This window comes from Cyprinodon tularosa, unplaced genomic scaffold (assembly GCF_016077235.1).
Source record: "Cyprinodon tularosa strain WSP-4 unplaced genomic scaffold, ASM1607723v1 ctg26, whole genome shotgun sequence".
Classification (NCBI taxonomy): Eukaryota; Metazoa; Chordata; class Actinopteri; order Cyprinodontiformes; family Cyprinodontidae; genus Cyprinodon; species Cyprinodon tularosa.
The window spans coordinates 315,657-339,770 of NW_024038961.1; the positions used below are offsets into that span (position 1 = coordinate 315,657).

Genomic DNA, 24,114 nt, shown 5'->3' on the forward strand with positions numbered 1-24,114 from the left:
TGCACTTCAGTTTTTCAGGTGAGGATTTTATTTCCTATTAGTCAACATGCCGTTTATTTGAGGTACTTAGATTTATCAGTCATCTTAAATTTCCCGCCACATTCTCTCATCCTGATCGCACCACTGCTTAAACCCATTCCCATCATCCCCATATTTGGCCACGCCCCTCAGTGTAGCTTGGCAACACACTCATGTACAGTAGTTGACCTCAGACTCGACCTGAGCCTGACTAATTCACCAGCTGATATTAGTTTAAGGGTCTGAAAGCCAGTGTTGGGCAAGCTACTTGTCCAGTGTAGTGAGCTAAGCTATCAGCTACTCAACAATAAATTAAGCTTCACTACACAAAAGCTACCACCTAAAGAATTATAGCAAGCTAAGTTACACTAATGTGTTAAAAGTAGCTTAACTACATCAGAAGCTACTTAACGTTGTACCAACCTAATGTCAATTCAAAATGAGTCTGACACACTAGTTAAAATATTTATTAAAGATCAGCCAATGACATATCACAGTGTAAACATTGCTTTATGATCAGCATATTAAAATAAAAACTAAAGTAATTACTAGTAGACAAACTAGTAAACAATCTGCTGTTATTAGAACCAAATTAAAGGTACTGTGTATTGTTCTACACATCGAGACATGGCTATGAGTTTGCATTCAATGGACATCTCTAGGGAAAACAAAACCCTACAAAAGACCTCAATTAAACAGTTGATTCAAGTAACAAACAAAACTGTTTACAAAAGAAGGTGAAAAAATAAAGAAGCTAATTAAGAGATACATATATATATATGTCTCACCGTATAATTTAATTTCTACCTACATATTTATTCATTGTATTTTTGGAGGCAATTAATTGAATGCTTATTTATTTATTTATTGAGCATTTATTTATTTATGTATTTATTTTATATACGGTAGAGCTGTTCCTCCATAAATAAAAACATCTTGTCTGTGCACAGCCTAAAAACAGATTTATGTAAACATCCTGTCAGGTAAACTAGGCCATGAAAACACAATATCGAAGTTTCACTACTGCTCTCTAATTAGAGTATCTTAGTGGCACATAGATATGGGAGAATTATCCTGCCATAATGCAAGAGCACATCATTTCAATTTGAGAAAAGAATTTCATCTTCTTGCTCTCAAAACTTATAATGCTCACACTCAAAACATGCGCTCTCTCTCAAATATTTTCTCTTCTCTCTTTGTTTCTTCTCTCAGATTTAATCCTTCTTGCACAGATATTTTCTCCTCTCGCTTGCCTCCTTCTCTTCGCGCACAAACCGCGCTCTGTTACGCTCGCAAACCCGTAGGCTCTGCTTGCGGATTTGTTTTGCTCTCTCAGACTGCAGTTGGATCGTTGCCTAGCAACCTTTCCAGCCAATAGAACGACAGCCTCGGAAAGGGTGCGCTTGTTTAACTCTACTGAGTGTGCCTGTGCTACTACGCCACTTATAAGAGCGTCAGCTGAAACTGCTATTTACAGTAGCTTGTGGCTGATTGTTGTTTCAAAATAGAAAACCTGGTTTCATTTCTTAGTTTTGCCCTGGATTTTGTAGCGTTTGTGGACGCTACATCGCTACTTGATCAAAACAATAACGTCGCTACAGGAAAGTTACTTGATAAATAAAGCAGCGACGCTACGGTCAAGCTACTGGAAAATGTAGTTAAACTAATAGCTTCGCTACATGTAGCGGCGCTACTGCCCATCACTGCTGAAAGCTACTGTTATGTTTCTGCAAATTGTTTTGCAGGAAGTAAAACTTAGAAATAACAGTATTATACCTGTAAAAATCAGGATTTATTTTATTATTTATCCCTCCATATTAGGAAGGATTATGTTGGAAAAGTGACTGCACTTTTAAATAAACTGAATATTGTTTTTACTCAGCTATTTATAGAGATCCAGAAAAAAAAACACCCTGCTTTTAATTACTGCCCAGGTTAAATGTGCATATCAAAATCCAAACTGATATAATGTTTTACGACTGCAGCTGAGGCACCTTCACCCAATTAAAAGAGCACACCAGGTCAGACCTCTGCCATAATCTCATCTCCAAAGACACCTTCTGATACTCAGCTCAGACATTATTCACACTCCTCACCAATCACCTGAACTGACAGTGAGGCAGGCCTGTAATTAACTCCTTCAGGGAGCAGAAGAGGAATTATTATACTTCATCCAATCACTTAGTAGATGCTGGCTTTGGGGTCAAGAGAGCAAGACGGTTCAAGTTATGCGCCATCATAAACTCACTCTCAGCTGTCACGACATCTTCAAACTCTGGCCCGGCTCAGAACGTTTCCACTAACCACAATATTTGCACCGCTGAGAGTAAAAACATTAGCAAGCTTCTGTACGACGGCCTTTTTAAACTGTGAGGGCAAACGTGTGAGCGAATACGAAAACAATTCAACGGCGACCTGTGTGTGTGTGTGAATAGCAGGAGGACTGAAGGTCGACCTCAAGGGGATTTCATCCCAGCAGAGACCGCCTCCTTAAGATATATATGCATGTGAGGCATGTGCAGTGTGTCTGTAGTCTCACACCTTCACACCTCCAGGTAAGTGCCTGCCCACACACAAACATAGGTTATGTTGGAAGGGATAGAGGCACACATTCCTGCGGTGGCCCTTGAAGGAAAGGGAATTCCCAAATCCCGGAAAAAAATAAAAATAACACACTCTGCTGATGAAAATCCGCAGAAATGTTTTAATATGTGTCGCAGGGCTTTATGGACTGGCTGCTTGCAAACATGAGCCAGAATTCATCATAATGTTTTATGGTCTGTTGCTGCCAAGTATGAAAGCTGAAAAAAAGATCCTGAGCCTGGCTGTAGGTATTATGGTGAATTCATCATCCTTTTTATCATCTTCAGGAGGCCGTTTTAAGACTTTGGATGTTTCCTTTAAAGGAATAGTACACCCAAAACATGATTAGCCTTCATTTTCTACTCACCCCCATGCTGAACAACACTCTGGAGTACTTTTTTGATATCTCAAATGCATCTGGAGATCTGGGAGGCTTCTTGCTGTCTGCTGACATTCAAATAATGGAGGTCAATGGTGACCGAGACAGAAAGGTCCATAAAAGTCCACAAAAAACGTGTCAATATTCCTCCATACTGCTCGTCCAATGTATTCCAAGTGTCCTGAGTGGGTAGCATCCAGAATTTACTCGAAACGAAGTCATTTAGAATGTTTTTAGAGCATAAACAGTAGTGTATAGTATTTCCTGAAAGCGCGCACATGCGCGCTCACGACGCTACGGAAGCCGGCAGATCAAACCAGCGCATTCAGCTCGGCAAAGAACTCATGCTCTTCCTCAACACTGAAGTCCTCAGACATTTTTCTTTCGTTGTTTCTTTCTTTGCACAGGTAAACAGCACATTTCTTCTTCTACGCTTGCATTATTGGAAGAGCAGACGCTGAATGCGCACTTTCATCTGGTTTGATCTGCCGTCTTCCGTAACGTCGTGAGCGTGCGCGTGCGCGCTTTCAGGAAATCCTATACACTACTGTTTATGCCCAAAAAAAATTCTAAATGACTTCGTTTCGAGTAAATTCTGGATGCTACCCACTCAGGACACTTGGAATACATTGGACGAGCAGTATGGAGGAATATTGACACGTTTTTTGTGGACTTTTATGGACCTTTCTGTCTCGGTCACCATAGACCTCCATTATTTGAATGTCAGCAGACAGCAAGAAGCCTCCCAGATCTCCAGATGCATTTGAGATATCAAAAAAGTACTCCAGAGTGTTGTTCAGCATGGGGGTGAGTAGAAAATGAAGGCTAATCATGTTTTGGGTGTACTATTCCTTTAAGATGATTTTCTCAACGGTCTTCTTTTTGAGTCTACATAAGCTATTTTTATACAGTTTGATTTAGTATCTCTAATTTAATTCCTCCTGCTGACTTCTGCAATCAAATGCTTTGCTCTTCTGTTGATGCATAAATCTGTGCGACATATAAAATCAACAGAAAACTGAGAGTTGAGCCTCTGAGGCATAAAAAATGTCTTGTCTGTGTTTTAACCAACTTTTCTCTCAGCCAGCCTTTCTCCGACAGCAGTAGTGACTGTTTGTATTTTACTGCCACCGAAATGCTGGCAAATTGAACTCATCACGTTAGTTTGAAGGGAGAGAAAATGCCCTGAGTGGACAAGGTCACTCTAAAGCGCCAAGAGGAGGAGAGCCCACCTCTTGAGTCTGTCCGACTTTGATTCTCTGAATGTGCTCGCCGGCGGCATCCTGTCAGGGGTATTTGACAAACACACAAGGAACCACAGAAGTAAACCTAGTTCTTCGTCTCCATCAGATTAAATGCTAAGAACGTAAAAAGTGACAAAGACCAAGATGCATGTTATGTATATGTAGTAAAGCATGTGCAGACTCTAGCCTCTTAAAACCATGTCATTGTAATGTATTCAAATTAAAAGTTGTGCCCCAACAAAGAGCAACCCTGAAAAGTAACTTTTAAAAATGTATTTAACCATTATTAATCTGAAAAATCTGAAAAGTGTGGTGTGTATTTGGATTCCATCCCATGTCCATTTATCCACCAAATAAAATCCTAACCAAAGCAGCTCATCTTAGTGGTCATCAGTCCACCTGTAATTACAGTATAATTACAGTTGTTTCTAAAGGCCAATTGGTTCACAAGAAGTTGTGGAGAGGTGAAGAAAAAACGTTATATAGAAAACAATATCCTGAACCTTGAACATCTAAACGAGCTTTGTTTAGTTTATCTACTTAAAATACAAACTTAAACACCTGAAGTGAGAGGCTTAAAAAGAGAATATTCAGAATAGCAGCCATGGTAGATCTGGGGAGCTGCAAGGTTCAACGTGTCTTTGGTTGCAAACATGAGAGAATGGGCACAGCTCCTTGTGATGAATTATGTTACTGTCGGGGAGCAATAACTAAAAGTGCTTTTGGGTTTTCTCCTTAACATCTTTATATAAATATGAAGACAACATTTAAGTGTTATTAAGAGAATATTTCATAAGAGAGTTTCTGGGGACAGAGTCTTGGAGAAGGACGACCTCTGAGAGGATGAATTCAGGTCATATTTATCAGTTTCTGGCTTCTGATTAATACATACACAACAACAGGTTGTACAGACCTTACTCCAACACACATACACACGGACACGCACAAACAGCAAGAAAAAGACTGATTTTCAAATAGTTGTTCATCCAATGTACTCAACTCCCTCCCCTCATTCTCTCAGGAGTCCCTCTATGTAACCTTTCAGAGGCCACAATCAACCCCCCACACATCTGTTCCCTCTGCCTTTTCCTCCCTCCTTCACACACATACATGAACTCACACACGGTGTACCTTGGTGCTCCAGAGCTTGACTGTCCAGTCGAAGGAAGATGTAATAAACAGGTGGGAGAAGTCTACTGTCCCCACTGCGCTGTGACAGCTGATGCCAGTGACCGGCCCCTGGTGGCCCTCGAACATTTCACAGATTCCCGCTTTACTGGAGGAGATTAAAAGAAACACATAATTCAAATTTTTTATTATATTTAATTGCATTTTTCCTAAACTTGGTAAAAAGGCTAGAATATTTTTTTTACTATAGCTCGGTTTCCATTACAAATGTGCGAAAAAACATGTAGATATTCTGCTAATAGAACATAAATCTGTGATAAACGGATCCATGAAAACAACATGGTAGCGGCATACAGTATGTAAACGCATGAGATACACTTGCATGTTTCAGCCATGGATCTAGTGGGCGCCATCATCCTCCAGCAACATCCGTTCTTCTTCCTTGTCTTTTTACAAGGCATTAAGGTCTGGTTGCAAATCACGTGACTCGTGAGATGCGAAAAAAAGTGTTTCCATTGCCGTTTTGCAAAATGTAAGAATTTCAACATGGCTGAAAAATTACTTCATGGAAGTATAAATACATATTTTTTTTCAAAATTACGCAGTTGCCATTTAAAGAATTTATTTTCTTAATCATAATTTGCACAATTTGATGGTTAATGGAAAAGAAGCTACTGATGGTTTATTTCTGAGTGAGTAATATAGGCATAAAACAGCAACAGAAAAAGATGCAAAAAGTTTCTCTTTCTGCTGATTCATACATTTTTTCAAAAAACAGATCAAATATACCTTCCTAGAAAAATGTTTACCTAAACCACTTTGTTTCCTTTATTTTGGGGCTACCTTAAACTGTACATGGGTTTTTCACTAAAATGCCATGACCTCCTGACACCAAAGAACCAACATAAACCACAATAGCCTTAAGGAGTAATAATTCTTTGCATAAATATTTTGACTTGTTGTAAAAAGGGTTCATTTTTAGACCACATGATTACAGAGCATTAGTTGTAAAGGCTCAAACATACTTGGGCGTATTGACAAAAAACCGTGGTCTACACTTTGGGTATTTCTGACTTCACAGTAAAGCATAGCATGATCCTCCTGCCCATTAGGGTCACGCTGTTAAAACTGATCTCTGCGAGAACTTGTAGAACATATATCTGCTTTAAATGTTTCTGCTATGTTTACTAAAGAATTTAAACCTTCACCTTTTGGCAGCATTTAAATAACTTCCTACACTATGAATGCCTCCTCCTGACTTAAACTTCCCGCTCCTTACTGACACTAAAATTAGCTAACAAAGATCCTTTTTCCCGATTCCTCCGCACTGAAGAGTGTGATTTGCACAAATTACTAACACTTTTTCTGCAGTGCGTTTACTGATCAGGAAAGAAGATGGGATTTTTGAGTTTATAAATGGCAAAAATCCACCAACTTCAATCAGTGATTTATCTCTTGATGCCTTATCATCACATTTAGTTACAGGTAAATTAAGCACAGGTTTGCACAAAGATGCAAGGCGTTTTCCCCACCTTCCATGTCTGGATGCAGTGTACACGGTGCCCTCTTCGCTCCCCACCACATAGTTGTTGACATCTCCCGTGGGGAAAGCCATACCAGTCACAGCAACAGGCTTAGATTTATTGTACACAAGCTCCATGGTCTCCTACACAAAGGAGTATCATTATTTTTGTTAATTTGCACTATAAAGACTTCTCAAGCATCTATCATACAGAAATCCAAGAGAACTTTTCTACAAACGTCTGAACATTTAACTCTCCTAGCAGGTTGTGGGAACTCGTCAAAACGATGGTCTGATGAGGGACAATTTTTCAGTACCTGAGGCTGAGAAAGCATATCCAGACTCCACGAACACAACCTCCCATCTGTCGACACGCTGATCAGGTTGTTGGCGTTCTGGGTGCCGACCACGTTCACACAGTAGACGGGGTGCTGCAGCATCAAACACACCCCATAACATGCAGTCACAAAACAGAAAGGGAAAATAATATGTTTGCAGTGCAACTTATCAGACAGAAAATATGCTTTAATAAAAAGACACATTAGATAACATTCTTTAAAAAATAATAATTTTTTTACCTGAGAAATCTGTTTTGAATAGACAATTCCTGAATACAAAAAATGTTTGGAACATTGATCTTCTATAGTTTTAAGCATTGGCTTTAGTAAATTTAAAAGTGTTTATAATCGAATCACGTGACATAATCAGCTGCTTTAAGGAATAAAGGCAGAAGGCTGACAGGCAACTGCATGTCAGAGTGCAGTGGTGCTTTTCAAGCCCTTTACGCTTGGAACATGTGCTGCTGTTCAAATCCACAAGTGTGTGAAGCCATTATATCATTACTGGGCAGTAATTGATTTGTCTGCTGGGCTGCACAAAGGGTCCATTCAGCAATCAGCACCATGCTAGTAAGCTAGACTTCAGACTACACTTAACGGCAAAGGACTAGGGCTGCAGTCTCCTCCAACCTACAGTGTGGATGGTACGTAGCGATATACGGGTATATATATGCCATCGGTAACTAAGATTAGACAGGGACACGAGCTTGAAGATGTCACTTATATACATGCATTGATGATCTGCCAAAGTTTAGGGAGTTCACTACAGATTAACTGAGTAATCCTTTCAATTTGTTTTCTTCTTATCACGTCACAGTCTCCCTAAAATGCAAAACATGACATTTAGAAAATGTAACATTCTGCTATTAAAAAAAAAGAAAAGAAAAAAAATGGGTTTAGGTTTCAAAACATCTAGTTTTCTTGGGTTTCCAGTAGGTTTTTGTTTATGTAAATGATTTGTTTGGTTATGTCTCTCAAATGATTAAAAAATGTAAAACAGAATTTTCTTAGTTAGCATGTATTTTTTTGTTTTTTGTTCGCTTTGTAAAATGAAATGAGAGAGAATTTCATTCCAAAACTGTTGGCTTTGTTGTTGTTCTTTTTACTCTAACCAATATTATTATTAATATTTAAAAATGTCTGTTTCATTTCTTAACATAGATGTTGTCTTTAACAGAACATTGTAGATTTCTTCAACAAATTAAAGCTGAATAATAGAAATTCTGGTTGCATGATGTCCTTGTGCCAAGTGGTTAGGCTAAACTCAGAGTTCGGATTGTATTTATTTTTAATTTTTCTTTTATTTTCTTATTTCTATTTTTTTCCTAGTATATTTTCTAAGCTGAGCTTTTATTGATACAATTCCTATAGGCCAATACTTTACATACAAGAGCAAGAGTCTGCAACCTGCAGCCCGGGAACTGCCCGTGTCTCTATTAAACTTCTACAATGGCTCTTAATAAAGGTCTAAATGATATAAAGAACCAATTTATGTAGTTCTTAGAAGCATTTTTAAACAATATGAAACATTTTTATTTTACATCAAATTGGCATCAAATAAAAAAAAAAATCAATGCTTCATCTTTATGAAACATTTTATTTTTTTCCTAATTTTAAAACAAAAATTACAAGTTAGAGTTGGTTTTTTCAAAATGGCAACATATTTCTTACCCCTGATATTTATAAAATAATAATGTGTTTTATTAAATGGTTAAATAATATCTGCACCTTTTAACATCTTTTACATAGCCAGACTCGGGGCAAAATGGCTCCTTTGCTTTTTAAAAGGAGGAATGCACCTGGTTACTGTATACCCAGGTTATATACTGCATGCTCTTCCTAGGAGTATGGTAAGAAAAGGAGGGGAACTCTACGGTTTAACCTTTCCAACTAATGGCCCAGTAGAAACCGGCATAATTTCAGCATAGACGCTCAATCTAACTGGGTTGTGATGTGCTGTATTAAGACTTTGTTTTCTAACAAAAAAAATTAATAAATATCATTAAAGGGGAACTGTTCCTTAATAACTTTTTTTTTTCAGTGTGATAACTGATAGGAACGTTTGGTATTACTTACTTAATGGTATGTTATGTAAAAAGGGCCTTACAGTGTGTGCTGCAGCAGATAGAGGTGTCCTCTGGACAGGGGTCCGTCGGTGACTGCGGTTGTCCCACAGAACGATCTGCCCTGAGTAAGTCCCTCCAACCACCAAGTTGGGATGAAACTTGGCAAAACCAACAGATACCACCGGAGACTGAGGACAGAGGAAAAGGATCCATGAGAGCTTGCTTTTTTTTGAGGATGGGATATGCTAGATAATAGAGAAAATAATTAATGTTGAAACCTTATGGATTGGGGAAATTATAAGACGAGACATCAGTTGGTGAGAAAAGATTGAGATATGAATTGAAAGCGGTTTTGCTCCACTGGGTGGGAGTTAAAACCAGTCATTGGGACAACGAGATGGGTGGCAGACATGGGGAAGCAGACAGAGACGGAGATGACAAGCTTGGCCACTGAGAGGGTCCTCCAAAGAGAGGAGAGAGGGGTGAAGGGGTGGAGAAAAGACAAAGAAGGGAATTGTACCCCCCCGTTCCCCCCGCCGTTTCACATTACAGCATCAAAACTCCAGCAGCCACTGAAGCGCTCACCGTAGCCTCCATCACCACCACCGCACCTTGAACTCCCTCCCACGCTACTTATTGAGTTTTCGTTCCTCTCCGGTGCTCGTTGTGTATTGCTTCTGCTTCTGCTCTGAACAGCCAACCGCTCCCGACCCCCGGGGGTCACCGAGGGATCTCTGCGTTTCAGTTATGAGAAAATGTTTCATCCTGTTGGTTGGTGCAACAGGAGGGTAAGTGGTGTAACGCTCTAACAAATTGAGAGGAGAAATAATTTACAAGCCCGACAGGGCCAAGTGAAGCTCTCAAACACAAATCACAATTAAATCCAGAAACTACAAGATTCAGGCGGCATTCTGGAACAGGGTTGTTGCCTAATACGGTCGTAGATTTATTAGAAGGAGCTTGGCTGACAGTTTTATTGGTCTTGAATATCGGATGCCAGATATTTGGCTGTTAAAAAGCAGCTTAGAGTGTGCTTGGAGGCTAAACCTGTCAATAATCATCAGCTTCCTAATCTTAATAACTGTATTAAAAAGGAAGTCATTAAGGTAATTAAGCATTTATGACAAATTGGAATCTGATCTTTTAACAACTGTAGATTAAACTGGTGAAACACATCAGAGAGATTGATGTTATTAAAATTGCTTTGCAAAGGTTATTTTAAAGCCACCTGGTAACACACAAAAGATCAACAGCATTGAGTCAAACAACCAGGAAAATCTGCACCAACTTTTGTTTTGCTTTTTTTACAACTGGCACTATGAGCTGTAGCGGCGTGCAAAAATATGATCTAGATGAATTTCATACCCCTGTTGTAATATTCCTCTCTGTCCTTTTTTTTTTTTTTTCCTTCTCTGTCTTCCGTCCATCCCTGCCAGCACACCATGTGGAAAGCAGCCAAAACCCCACTTCATTTCAAACGGCGACTGGAAAACAAACCAGAAGGAAAGAAAACACTACGCAGTCCTTATTTTTCACTTTTGCTACTCCAGAGGCATCGCCGGGTCCAAAGGAACGGCTCTGTAGTCGCTTCAGATGTCGAGACTCAAAATAAACAGCTTCGGCGATAAAAATAAAGTCGCTCATCAGCTGCCATGAGGGTTCTTTATTTACACAGCGTGACAAGAGGGGATTGAGGTTTTAGGCTTTAGTACCAGCCAGATTTAACCAATAAGCTGTTGGGAGAAACAAAAGGTCAATATTCACCAAAAATGCAAACCTTTTATGTTTAGTTTTAAGTCAAAGGAGAAGACTAAGTCATTTACAAAGACATTAATATGTCTGGAACTTTTTCAAAACCCCAAACTTTACTGTGTGTTTGGGATTTACTGTTATGCACCGAAACAAAGTACAGTACAGCATAATCGTGAAATAGAAGGAAGATCCACTTTCGAAAATTTCAGAAAACCTTTCTAAGACTTTTGGAGTCTTTAACATGATTTCTTCTAGTTTCTCCACTTTAAATCAACTTAGACTAGCCTGTCCCTGCTAAAGAGCAGCATTTCCACAGCATGATGCTGCCACCACAGTGTTTTACAGTATGGATGATGAGTTCAGGGAATTGTTTTAGGCCATATATAGTGTTTTGGATGTAAATAAAGTGAACCTAAAACCTCAATGGTGTTTAATGCAAGGCTTGCAGCAGCATATAAACAGGATTACAGATGGCTTTCTTTCAACAATATGCAGTATAGTAAAATATGTCTTTTTATACCTTTACACACAACCAAAACATAAACTTTATATTACGATATTAGTAAGCTTGCTTTTAAAGCTTAGATTTTTTTTAAATGTATAGGAAATAAACTTATAAAAAATTATACCTGTATTTCAGTGGGAATCTAGCAATACAACAATTCTTGGTTAGATTCCAATTTTCTCCTGCCACATGATGATGTGCCCATTGGCAAGGCAGAGCCTCACCTGCCTCCCCTGAATGCACATCCCATTTGGATGGATGGATGGATGGATGGATGGATGGATGGATGGAAGTCCAGTAAAAATTAACAGCATAATTTACTTCCTACAGTAAATGCTGCAGTGTTAAAGTAAAACTTTGAGAGTACATTTGGTCCCACACTAATGGCCGGATTTATCAAGATCCAATTTTGCGCGCAGTAATTTGCGCTCGCAAACTGGAATTTTGCACGAGGGGCTGAACCATGGTTTGCGGGTGATTTAACAAGAGTGATTGCATAACTGGTGGCAGGTGCAAAACTGTTGGAGACGCCCTATTTAAATGATGGTTTTGCGCGTTTTGTGGTTTGCGGCAAAGTAGTTTGTAGTTTGTACAAACTAGTGCTAGTGGCTAGTGACACTAGTGTACAAACTAGTGCATTAAGAAATTTAAATCTTATAGTGATCCCCAACGATAAAAAAAAAAAAAATATATATATATATATATATATATATATATATATATATATATATATATATATATATATATATATATATATATATATATATGGTGGTATGTGGCTGAATTTCTACTTCACTGCAGTAAAAAAAAAAAAAAAAAAAAAACTGGTGTTTTGTATTGGCCTGTAGAAAAATGCACATACCAAATGGCTCACAAGAAGTGACTGTGGATGAGATTACTGCGCGTACGCATTTCCCACAGCATTGGCATGTTGCTCCACAGGCGCAGGGGGAGAATCCCGACCCCGTCGGACAGCACTTCGGACAGCACTTCTGAAAAAACGAGATTGGGAGATCCCAGCTCTCGCTGCAACAGTACCCTGGAATGACCCTGAAAAGTGCAATGTTCCAAGGAGTTTTGTGATATCTGGTATTGCTTGGGTCCTCCTTGTGGCTGGCTCCAAATCCATTCTGAGTTCTCCCAACAGCTTCAAAATGGCAATGCTGGATAAACGATATGTTTTGATGATCGTTTCCTCCTTCATTGCAAAAATATTCACACGGAGTGAAAAAATGCGTTCTCTGCGTCTCCTTGCTAAATTTCGATGTCTCCTTCTTGCGACAATAACCGCTGCCATGTGTGCGCAATTATGCATACAGACCATTTGCACCTTCATTTGAAACGTGTTAAATATAGAGTCAGATACCGTTAGCAAAATTATTTCAGGTTTGATAAAACACTATGCGAGTGCTAAATTAATATATTTACATGTTCTCCTCCGACAAGACGCACTTTTGCGTGTAAACGCCCCATATTGCATATTCATTGCAGAAAAAGTACTAAATGGATAAGAGGCGCTATTTAGCACGTTTTAAAGATCAAATCCTTTTAGCACGCTGTTGATAGATCAGTTTGTACATTTTTTAGCGTGCCCAGTGAAATAGCTCACGTTTTTACACACGCAAACCTTTGATAGATCCGGCCCTAAGTCAGACTGGGACCAAATGTACTCTCAAAGTGTTACTTTAACCCTGCAACATTCACTGTAACAGGACTTTTGTTTGTCCTAACAACAGCTGAATAGCAGTGAGATACTCTGCATTAAAGAGTTAAACCCTATAAACACAGTCAAGATCAACCAATTTATTATATGAACAAACATCAGTGACATGACTTCCTACCTTGAGAATACTTTGAACCACTTTGCTTAGTGCTGTTTTAAATGGGTTATGGAACACCTATGGATATTTAGCTACCCTATTTTGATAAGCTAACATGAAAAAGATTCAGCACAAAATAAAAGATGGATCTATTTTCTGCTAATCCCCAATCTTAAAAAACAAGACTTGCCAATTAAAATTTTGGTCGATACCTTTTCTTTAATAACTGAGTGTCAGCTGTTAGAAGGTTATATTACACCTTTAATGTTCAAATTGGATTTTATTAAAATGACATATTAGGTACTGCTTTCAAATATAAATAAAACTTTAGAATTTTATGAGTGGGTGATATTTGCGGAGGTAAACAAAACATCTGTTTCACATGTATGAGCCAATCACTCAAAATTAAGGAAATCAATCAATAATAATTTAGGGAATTCAGGGTAGATAGTTACACTGTATAACTCTTCCCTAACTTAAATACGGCTTCAAAAAACTATTCGATGCTCCACATATATGTAAGAGCAGAGATTCAAAGTTTTTATGATTTCCGCCTGTAAAGCTGCTGTGCGCAGTCCCATGACATCATTACCTGCTCCCTCTGCTGTACTGTCAGTCAGGTCTGAACAGTTACATCTGTGACAGCTCCAATTACCAAGAGTTGCTACACCTGAGAGGAGCATCATATATGCCTGGCTCTCCCCGTGGGTACCTGCCAGATTCTAGAAAGCCATTTGTGGGAGTAGACCATTCAGCATTTCTATTTTTTGACCTGCTGATATCGACCTGTCCCGTTCCTGCCTGTCTTGTCCCCTTTCGTATACACCATCTTATGTAGCACTTTTCAAAACTTCTGCTTCTCTGTACATGACTCCCAGACTGACCACTACTTTTCTGCTAGCCTTAGTCCTGTCTAGCACCATCAAGATTCGTATCAGTAATTCAGTGATCTGAATCACCCAAACAGAGCTGCTGGGATTAATCATCATAGCTTGCCAGCTTCTGAGAGGGTCAGTGGCATTAATTCAGTGTACCTTCAACACCACTGCGTTGCCCTCGCCCATCACACCTGTTTCCTTACCCACAGTGATTCCAGTTCCAGTTAGTTTTTATTCATGCAAAACCAATTCACTATTGAATCAATTATTTGATGCTTACAATTTTTTGTCAGCTGAATTGTGGGGTCTCTAGATTCTGTCCATACACTACACATTTCTACTGCTAATCTAAAAGGCATTTTGACACGTTTGGATATAAAAAAGTGTTGTGGAAATAATTTTTATTGGTGGATAATAAAACCCGGATCTTAGGTGGGGATTGACCAACTCAACCAGACTGAAGAGTCATGGCTACTCTGAATCCTCCAATGACAGAAAAATGTGGGAGAAAGAACTAAATTCTGTCCTGTTTCTGATTTCCTCTTGTGCTGTATGAAACAATGTTTGACATGTGTTTTTGATGAAAGGCAACTGTAAACACAATGGCTATGTGAAAAGTACAGGAGCTGATAGTCTGACCTCTGTCACAAAGTATGAAATTCTTCCCATAACTATAAAACCAGCACATTGTTGGCCCTGTTCTCTAAATCCAATATGCACGTGTTAATGTTTAATCCAAAACAAATCTATCATTAAATTTGTCAAAGCGGAACAATATGGAGTACAAAAGGATGTTTGTTTTTTTAAACATGATCAAAATTTACTATTAACACCATCAAAACTTGAAAATCAACATGCAAATCCCCCTCAAATAAACAAACACAAACAGAGAACATCCGTGTCCTCTGCTCTCTCTATTTTCCTCTACCAGTCACCACTCTACATAAACATCTCTACCCCACATGAGTAATGACAGAGAAAAGCTAAATCAAATCAAGAGACCCCTCAATTTGCTCCATATGTTAGTATAACTCAAAAGCCCTATCAGTATCGCCATCTTAAGAGGAAAATTCCCAAATAAACTCTGAATCCCCCCTTTGAGAAACCGCAGGTCATGCCACCATTCCCCTCAAGTACGGTCAGGCTTAGTGTAGGTGCTACTGAAAATTGGAGTGGGTTTGTCCCAAAACTGCAGCGTTTTGGGTTTCTACATGAATGTAATCTCTGCTCAACGCTACAATGAAAACAAAGTTTTTTTTTCCAAATTAACTTTTTTATCTCTAGGCCCAGAAATATGACCAATTAGAAATCTATTACAAACTTTGAAGAAATGTATTTAAAGTCTTAAAATGGCAACGAATCGCTGACATGAACATTGGAGGTTTGAAAATTATGATGTAATTTTTATCCAGTCTAATATTAACTGTAATTCCCCCAAAATCATTCGCTTAACATTGTGTTCCTTCATGGGTCATAGTAACATCTCAATATGTCATGACAAATTACTCAATGCAAACAAATTTTGTCATAGATACCCTTCATTATGTGTGCAAAACCTGGTGATGAACTCTATTAATTAGGAATGTCGCAATACAACTTTTCATTTCCAATACAATAGAGATATTGCTTTCAGTAATGACCCATACCGATACTGACTAGATACAATATCAGCAAAGATCATACATACTTTTAATGCTTATTTCATAGTGTGGAATGTTAGAAATAGGCTCAAGTAAGATTTCTTAAATAGAAAACAACAGCCAAGAGAAATGCGTATAGGAACAACTGTTAACCAATGAGTTAGATAAACTTGAAGCTTAATCATAAGAATTTTCTACTATTGAATGAAATACAAATTAATGAATCGGGGGAAAAAAAACTTGTGTATGACAACTTTTCCACTCAGCTGGTGTTGTGATCACAAAAAGAAATTATGCTAGAGCCATTCCTTTGCTTCTTAGCTTTTAGATGCAGGCCAATATAATTCGCTATTCATTTTCTGGCTGATACCGAAAAAAATTCTGATACCAAGATCTGATCGGAACAAATCTGCTATTGATTTCAGCAGTGTATCATACTAAATAATTTAATCTTTTATTGTTGTTGTAGTATTCAGGTAGGAAATAGTTCACATGAATACTTGAAGTGACAAAACCTTGTTGCTCTGATATGACAAGAAATTCCAGTAAAATAAATGGTGCAAAAAGGATGACAGTCTGGCCTTCAGTCACTATAAAGACAAATTTAGCTGCCTGGCTAAACGTACGGTTGCAAATTTCCTAGTGTTGAAACTTAAGAGAGTACTTGTAGTTATCACAATGTTTTATGTTTTATTATCCCAATGTCCCAATGAACAAAAGCTCAAATAGGAATTCAGGAAAAAAAGCAAGTTTATTTTAATATAACATTTAGCGACTGTCTATTGTTATATTGACATTTTCATATCAAAATCGAGACATATATAAATAAAATATAGATATTCTATGATAAAACATTTGCAGATATGGGGCAGAGATAGAGAAGTTTAATTTAACATTTTTTTTGATATTTTGACTTTTTGATTTTGTGGAATGGGGCTATTTTTACTTACAGTTAGCACCCCATTAGAATCTCCAACCCGCCCAAGTATACCCAGCAATACAGCCCGGTTAGCAGTAGCAAAGCAGCTGCTGGTTCAACTTCCATACTCAGGAATAAAGACATTGTCAATCTTGGAATTTAGCTCACAGTAAGACAGCAATCAAACCAATTTTTATAAATGTCATTCTTTTTATCAAAGAATTAAATACAGACATGCACCTTGAATTACTCAAGCTAATATTGAGTGTCTCTTTATTTCAATCTGTGAGCATACCAGTCACACAAGCACATCTGTCTAAACAGAGCACGATTGCATGTTCATATCGACACTGAATGGTGACCAAGTCTGACATTTCATTTCCAAACTCAAAGTGGTCCTAAGGACAGGTCTCATCTCACATGCAGAGGAGGGTTAGATACCTGCTAAGTCATCTCCTAGACCAAAAAATAAAAAGAGGATGTAAGAGCTTTAAAAGAAGTAATGGAAGAAGAAAAAGGGGCATTAAGAACCCCGTGGCATACATGGCTGCACTCCTGCTGTCAGAACTGTTTTATTTCTGTCCTCAAAAAAGCCTGCTGTGATTGTTGAGGAAACTCACTCAAAACATCATCCTCTACTCCTTTAAAACTGACTGCAAGAGTTTGGCCATTTAGACAGCCTGGATTATACTAAGGGAGTTTTCTGTAAAGAATAATACACAAGCAGTGCATAGATTAAATCTGGGACCCCTTAAGGGATTAGAAATATTTAAAGGATTTAAATATAAAGAAAGAAAGCTGGAAACTGCTATGCTAACATAATTCAGAGAGACAAAAATTAGGGGAAAGTACTTTTTAAAAGGAAAAGGGATCTAGTAGAGAATGGTGGATAGTATGTCTTCCCCTTCTCTCTGCTGTATCCCTCTTCTGCTTCTGGCCTCCACCCTCTCTCTCCCTTACCGCACTCATCTGTTTTCAACTCTGTCTTATCAGGACCAGATGGATCCCACTGTCTCTCCCTGCATCAAGGCTACGCAACCTCGCCTCTCTCCCGACCACCTTTCTCCCTTTGGCTTTGCTCGTTTATGACACCCCACAGATTTTGTCACTCTGCGGTTGCTGGCACGGACATAGAATTACCAAGCCAGAGTCTCCATTTCACCGAGAAAACAATGGAGCTTAAGCATGAGGAAGAGACTCCAGGATCTGCTTTTCCATTATTTTCCAGCGTGGTATCTTAGACGTTTTTCTGTAATTAAAAAAAAAGTTGTTTTTTTTGTTTTATTCTCAATGCTTATTTGAGATGAAGTTGTCTAGTTCATCCAAATAATGTATAAAATTTGTTTCAGTTATTACAGAATGATAAAAAAAAGCTACCTGAAAAGGGACTTTTTTTTTAAATGCTGCAGAATGGTTTATGTAGTCATTATGAAACAATGCTGTTGTTGATACCAGACATGTCTTCTTTAGCTGAGAATTAAAATAAATGACATTTTGGTATATATACTGAATGCTTCCTTACACACATCGCTGATTATTTGGCAATGTTACAACCCCAGCAAAGACAGACAACTGGAAGAAACAGCTCACATGTAGGGTCTTGTTTCTAGCCTTAATGGTTTGTACAGATGTATTACGGCATAAATGAATGTGGATATTTCCTTCTTTTTGTTCCCAACATCTACAAAAGTAGGGCGCATTTGGATGTTCATTTAAAAAATGCTGTTACAATGCTGAATATCTTGCTACATAGGCTGGTGTTGAGAGCATGAGACATCAAGATTTGTCACTGCTTTGAAGACTTGTGTGCGTCCCTTTAAATTGAGTTGTTCTGATTATAACCAATTAATGGGTTGAAATTAGCCGTGTGATGTCCAGTTAAAGGTATAGAAGATTTTTTTTATTTCCGGGTGGATCATCCAAATAAGTGGTCTTCCTAACTGTCAATCATTCTGGTGATATGTTTACGTAAGGTCGTGCTACCTGATTGTCCCCAGTTAACTATCTTTTTCTGCGCACCCAAACTTTCAGGCACATATGTGTAGTGAGCTATGGTTTCAGCCAGTAATTAAAGCAAACTTTTTTCACCACGGTTCTCTGAAAATGCAAGATGGTTGTTAGAGAAAAAGTGTCTACGAACGGTATGAGAAGAAAAGAAAGGCCTCAGAAGAGGCAAAGCATTATGGGATTTGCTTTCACAGCGGCCCGCTGTAGCCATTGGATACTTATGTGTTTTGTTGTAGGCAATGTAGTTTAAAATCAGACAATCATTTTTTTCACTTTTACAATGTTTGAATATCTGCCAAAATTCTCAATCATAACCACAGAACAGGCTAAAATCGGGTTGCATCTGATTTAAGCCTGTTTTGTGGTCATAATATTTGAATAATTCTTTATTTCCTTTTCATAAGATCAATTTCTACCATTTAAACATTCTGGAAGTGCCAGTACAGTGGATACTGTTAGAAAAATGTGACTGAGACCAATGGGATGTGACAGTAGCAGCGGGGGTTGTCAAAGAGAGGCGTGTGGTTGGAGGAGTTAAAGTAGAAGTTTAGAGTCAAACCCGCTCCTTTCATGTGGTGGAACTCGGCCCACTTGAGAGGTTGGTGTTAAGTTACATGATTGGACCCAACTTGGAAAAGGCGATGATGGGTCCCACTGTCAAGATGACCATGATGAGTGTAGCCACGCTGGTTCCAGAATCCACAGCACATGTAAGCTCTTTTTTTCAGTGCAAACCTCCTCACACACTCTCATCACTACATTCGGTTATTGCCTCTTACGCTTCCATAGTTCATGTAAATCAAAACTTTTACATCCATGAAAAAATACTGAATGTAAATAGTGAAGTTGAAATATTTTTAAGGTTGAGCTAAGGATTTTTTTCAGCATTTAAATCAGAGATGGAGAGCAGTTTGGTCTAACTTAACATTGCTCTGCTGCTAACACGACTTATCAACACTGGTTTCATCTATCAAAACATCTCTCGCCAAGTGTATAGAAACATTTGGGCTTTAAAAATACTTCAGGATTAAACGTGTTTTTTTAAAGGGATATATCCAACAAATTTGTTCTTAAAACTTGGTGCACAGTGACGCGGTAGTTAGCACTGCTGACTTGCAACAAGAAGGTTCCAGATTTGATTCCCAGCCGGGTTTTCTCCGGGTCCACCAGCTTCCTCCCACAGTCCAAAAACATAACTGTTAGGTTAATTGGCTTCTCTAAATTGTCCTTAGGTGTGAGTTTGTGTGCGCATGATTCTGTGTCTCTGATTTGTCCTGCGACGGATTGGTGACCTGTCCAGGGTGTGCCCAGCGTCTTGCCAATAGACTACCGGACATAGGCAACAGCCCTACCACCACCCAGGCAGGGATAGGCGTGATGGAAAATGGATGGAATGGATTCTTTAAACCTTTTGACTATGTAATAAAGGCAAACCTTTTTCAAAATCATGAAAAAAGTGGCATTTCTTTTGATTCTTGTATGTCTGAGTTGGTAAAATATTTAAAATCAAATAATATTTCATAAAGAAATAACATTATTTTTTACTTCGACATTTCAGTGATAAATCTAGAGAGTTTGTTAAGGACAGCTTTATGCTCGGTGCAGCATAAAATAAGGATGAATTTGGAGAAGCACTTCAGTTCACAGTTAAGTATGGTGGCCTTGTTTCCACGAGCCGATGTTACAGCACACAGTAACAGCAGTCATTCCAAATATGTCTTTAAGGAAGATAATGATGATAAGCATATGGCTGATTCAGAGAGAAGCTGCAGTAACAGACAAAAATACAGAACAATTTGGCATGAGTTCTGTTGCACCTTTTCCATGGACCTGAGTCTGTTTCTGAGGATAGTGTAGCACCATCTAACATAGCTGAAATATCTGATCTAAAATCTTACAAACAATGCAGACGCTCTGCCAACACACAAACCTCCTCATTACTTCCAATCTCACTAACATTTACGAGACATATACCAACAGTACCTGATTGGTTTAGAGTTGTGCTTATTTTCTTTTCAGAAAGCAGCCCTGTTTACAATGAAGCTCTGTCAGACCTCTGAAAGGCACAAAAAACCTTGTTCTATTCGATTTTAGTGTAAACTTCCCTCTAATAAGTTCTTTCCTCCTCTGTGAGCTAGATAATCCTATTTCAGAAACCTTAACGCTTGCTGTTAGCCTGTTAAACTCAATATGTCCGCTCCAAGTACTCGGACTGGTAAGAATTAAAGAAGATGCATGACTGGAGCCCAGAAATTACTATCCTCAAGAAATCAAAAGTCTCCAACAATATAACCGTTTGCAAAATCCAACCTGACCCACAAACCCCTGGATTCATCTTATTTAGTACATATGCCTTTACACTTAGACAGGAATATATTCAGAGATCCACCTACACAACAATCAGATGATCAAAAGTCTAAGAAATGAAACAGAATTCAGAACTACTTGCCAATGTGTTGTTTTGCAGTGTGCAAAATATCCATGTGTGAGTGCATTGTAAAGGGTGAAGCCAGCAGCTTGTATAACCACAGATGCAGGAGGGAAAATGCACGGCTAGACTTTGTTATCGTTGCTACACACAAGTGGTAGAAATAAAAAGCAACATATGAAAATCAGAGAGAGGCACCAAGCCCTGTGGTTTCCAGGGTTAAACAGTAGAATATGTTTGCACTTTAAAAGCCACCAGATCCATAACTTAGTAGAGCCTCAGGTCTGTTTGAATAATTTACCACAGGTTAGAGAAGCAAAAAAACTTAATTTACCCAATCCCTTCCATTAAAATTATAAAATACTTGATTATTAATGCAATATTTCTTTATAAATTATTCTTAATTTTTACTTTATTTTTTAAATCCATGTTTTTACTTCTTGTGGCCACATTATAAAGTGTTTTGCATCTTTTAGCAGGGGTTTGTTGAATCATGTGACAGTGATCATGATGTAACTAAGGAGTGTGGGAGTTTGACTAAAAAAGAGTGGCAATGTCAGCATTGTGCTTCATCTTTCATGGTGTCCAAAGGGTCGCATAGAGACAAAATGTTTACTGGACAACACTATTGGTACATATTTGTGTTCTTATCCTTCCACTTAAAGTTAAACACACAGTGATGCAGCTCTGATTCACACAACTGCATAAAGGAAACAATTAGATTGATATATCGAGCATTTTATTGTCTGCTTATCCAAATATTCTTGATCCAGAAAGTCTACAAGTCTGACAATTCACACATCAGCATGAGCAAAAACCACACAGTTAATAAAGTCAAACGTACATGCACTGAACATATTTTATAAGAGAACCACATGGAAACTCCACACAATGCCTCAGCGACATAATGCATGGCTAGAATCTATCCGTGCAACCACATGAATTTCAGCAGCAGCATAAATGATGGTGAGGTAAAAGAATTAGGTGCTTTGTGGAGCTGGGAAAATTTGGATAAAGGCTATGCTTGAGTGTATGAGGATGAAACTTGAACGCGAGAGAGTATGCTTATTTCTAAAGTCACTTAAACACCAAAGTGGACCATGGATAGAAGTGATTTTCACAGTTCTTTAGAAAGAGGAAGACTTATTGCAGTGCCCCTGTGGGAGGATCAGCATGGGTGGGCTAACAGGCACACATGCAGTGTTGGATTAGAAAGCGGTACACCACGTCTTTTTACGACTAAGACATCTCTACATGGCCCTGCCTGTTTGATGGGACCTTTGGCGTTCCTCCCCCTCAATCATTCTGCTCCCTCTCTGCTCCTTCCATCAAGTTCTTTTGTGCCATTTGAAACAGCGTCACATCCGTCCACCAGTTTCCTTCCCCCTTAAACCTCAGTTTCTTTTTAAAACTGGGCTCCACTGGTCCTTTGTCAGTTAAAAAACTTCAGATGAATCCATTCAGAGCTACATTTGATTTTTACTTCATTCAATTCTCTTTAAACGGTAGACAGAAAAAAGGTATTGCACACAACTCACGTGTCCCCAACAAAAAACAAAAACAAAAAAACCTTACCCCTGTTGTTATACTGTATACTAATAGTACTGTGTGATGTTTTCAGGTTTGTAGTACCTGACAGTGAAAGATGTACTCTGGTGTAGCCTTCTTGAACTTGATGTTCCACACTAGGGCGACACCATCTGGTTCATGGGGTGCATCTTCATTGTTATTGTAGGATGCAACCAGTAATTCAGGATACTGTGGATACAAATGAAACAAAACCGTGAGGGTTACATCCTTTTTTAAACTGTAGTCATGTTTCTGACAACACATTGTCATGTTTTTTAACAATACATGTTGCTCTTGACATTCTACCGATCTGAATAGTGCATGTATACTGGGATCAATGGTGTAGAATTCACACTGCTGCATCATGGCAGGGTAGGTCACTTTTACATTGCATCAACATCTGTTTTAATTATTTGTTGCTTTTTAATACTAAAGGATCAACTGAGCAACTTGGTTTGGAATTTTAATGCTGCATAAGTGTTCCCAAATGGTTAAATAGTTGTTAGGTGGTACTGAGGGGTGTTGCTGTAGTCCCACGTCCAGGCAGGAAAAAACTAGAAGGTGGAAGAATTTCTGGGAAGGTGCCAGTTTCTATGGGACGTCAGAATGCTTGCTTGTCCCAAATGTGTTAAGCATTGGCCTGGCTTATGGGTGAACATTTTTAAAGAGTGGGGGGGTTATACTAAATTTGTATTAGGACAAATCCCTCATAAAGTGGGGGCCATGTCCCCAAGGGGGGCCATTGTAATATCAGGCAGCTGTCGTAGAAATCAACTGAATAAAAGACCCATTTTGGGACCTTCGTTCAAAGGTACCTATATTATTAATTTTTAATATTGCTAATAAACATCTAAATGTAAAATAGTCGCATTTTAATTAATTTGTGATCTGACATGGGAGCTGGATATGAGCTTGTCTGCCTGACAGTATGTTTCATAGATGAGGCCGCCTGTGGAGCTGGTATCTCTGCTTCTTTCTGTACGTCTGCTTCTGTCTTCTTGAACCCCAGTCGGTTTCAGCAGATGGCCGCTCACACTGAGCCAGGTTCTGCTGGAGGTTTCTTCCTGTTAAAAGGGAGTTTTTCCTCTCCACTATCACTGCATGCTTAGTGTGAGGGATGGCCTTCGAGTCAATGAGTGGATGGAATCAAGTGGTTTTCCTTGGATAGAAAATTTTCAATCAGAGATAGCTCTGAATACACAATAATAAAATAGAAAAAATGACTTGCATCCTTAGAGTAGTCTGAAAAAGTAACACAAGAGCAGATTTGGTTGAAATTCTGTTCAAGTATTGAGTATCTTATCTACTGACCACCGAT

General features: G+C 38.6%; 1 protein-coding gene across 9 annotated transcripts in view; it reads right to left on the bottom strand.

Annotated features, from left to right (window-relative positions):
• Positions 1-24,114, bottom strand: part of LOC119785877 (cytoplasmic dynein 1 intermediate chain 1) — an 84,626-nt gene that overhangs the window by 21,964 nt on the left and 38,548 nt on the right. For all 9 annotated transcript variants that reach the window (XM_038288752.1, XM_038288750.1, XM_038288745.1 and 6 more), the window contains 5 exons: positions 22,860-22,985; positions 9,320-9,466; positions 7,192-7,305; positions 6,885-7,018; positions 5,356-5,500 (listed from right to left, as the gene is read on the bottom strand). In XM_038288752.1, coding sequence (XP_038144680.1) covers positions 5,356-5,500; positions 6,885-7,018; positions 7,192-7,305; positions 9,320-9,466; positions 22,860-22,985 — 666 coding nt within the window. The remainder of the gene's footprint in view (positions 1-5,355; positions 5,501-6,884; positions 7,019-7,191; positions 7,306-9,319; positions 9,467-22,859; positions 22,986-24,114) is intronic.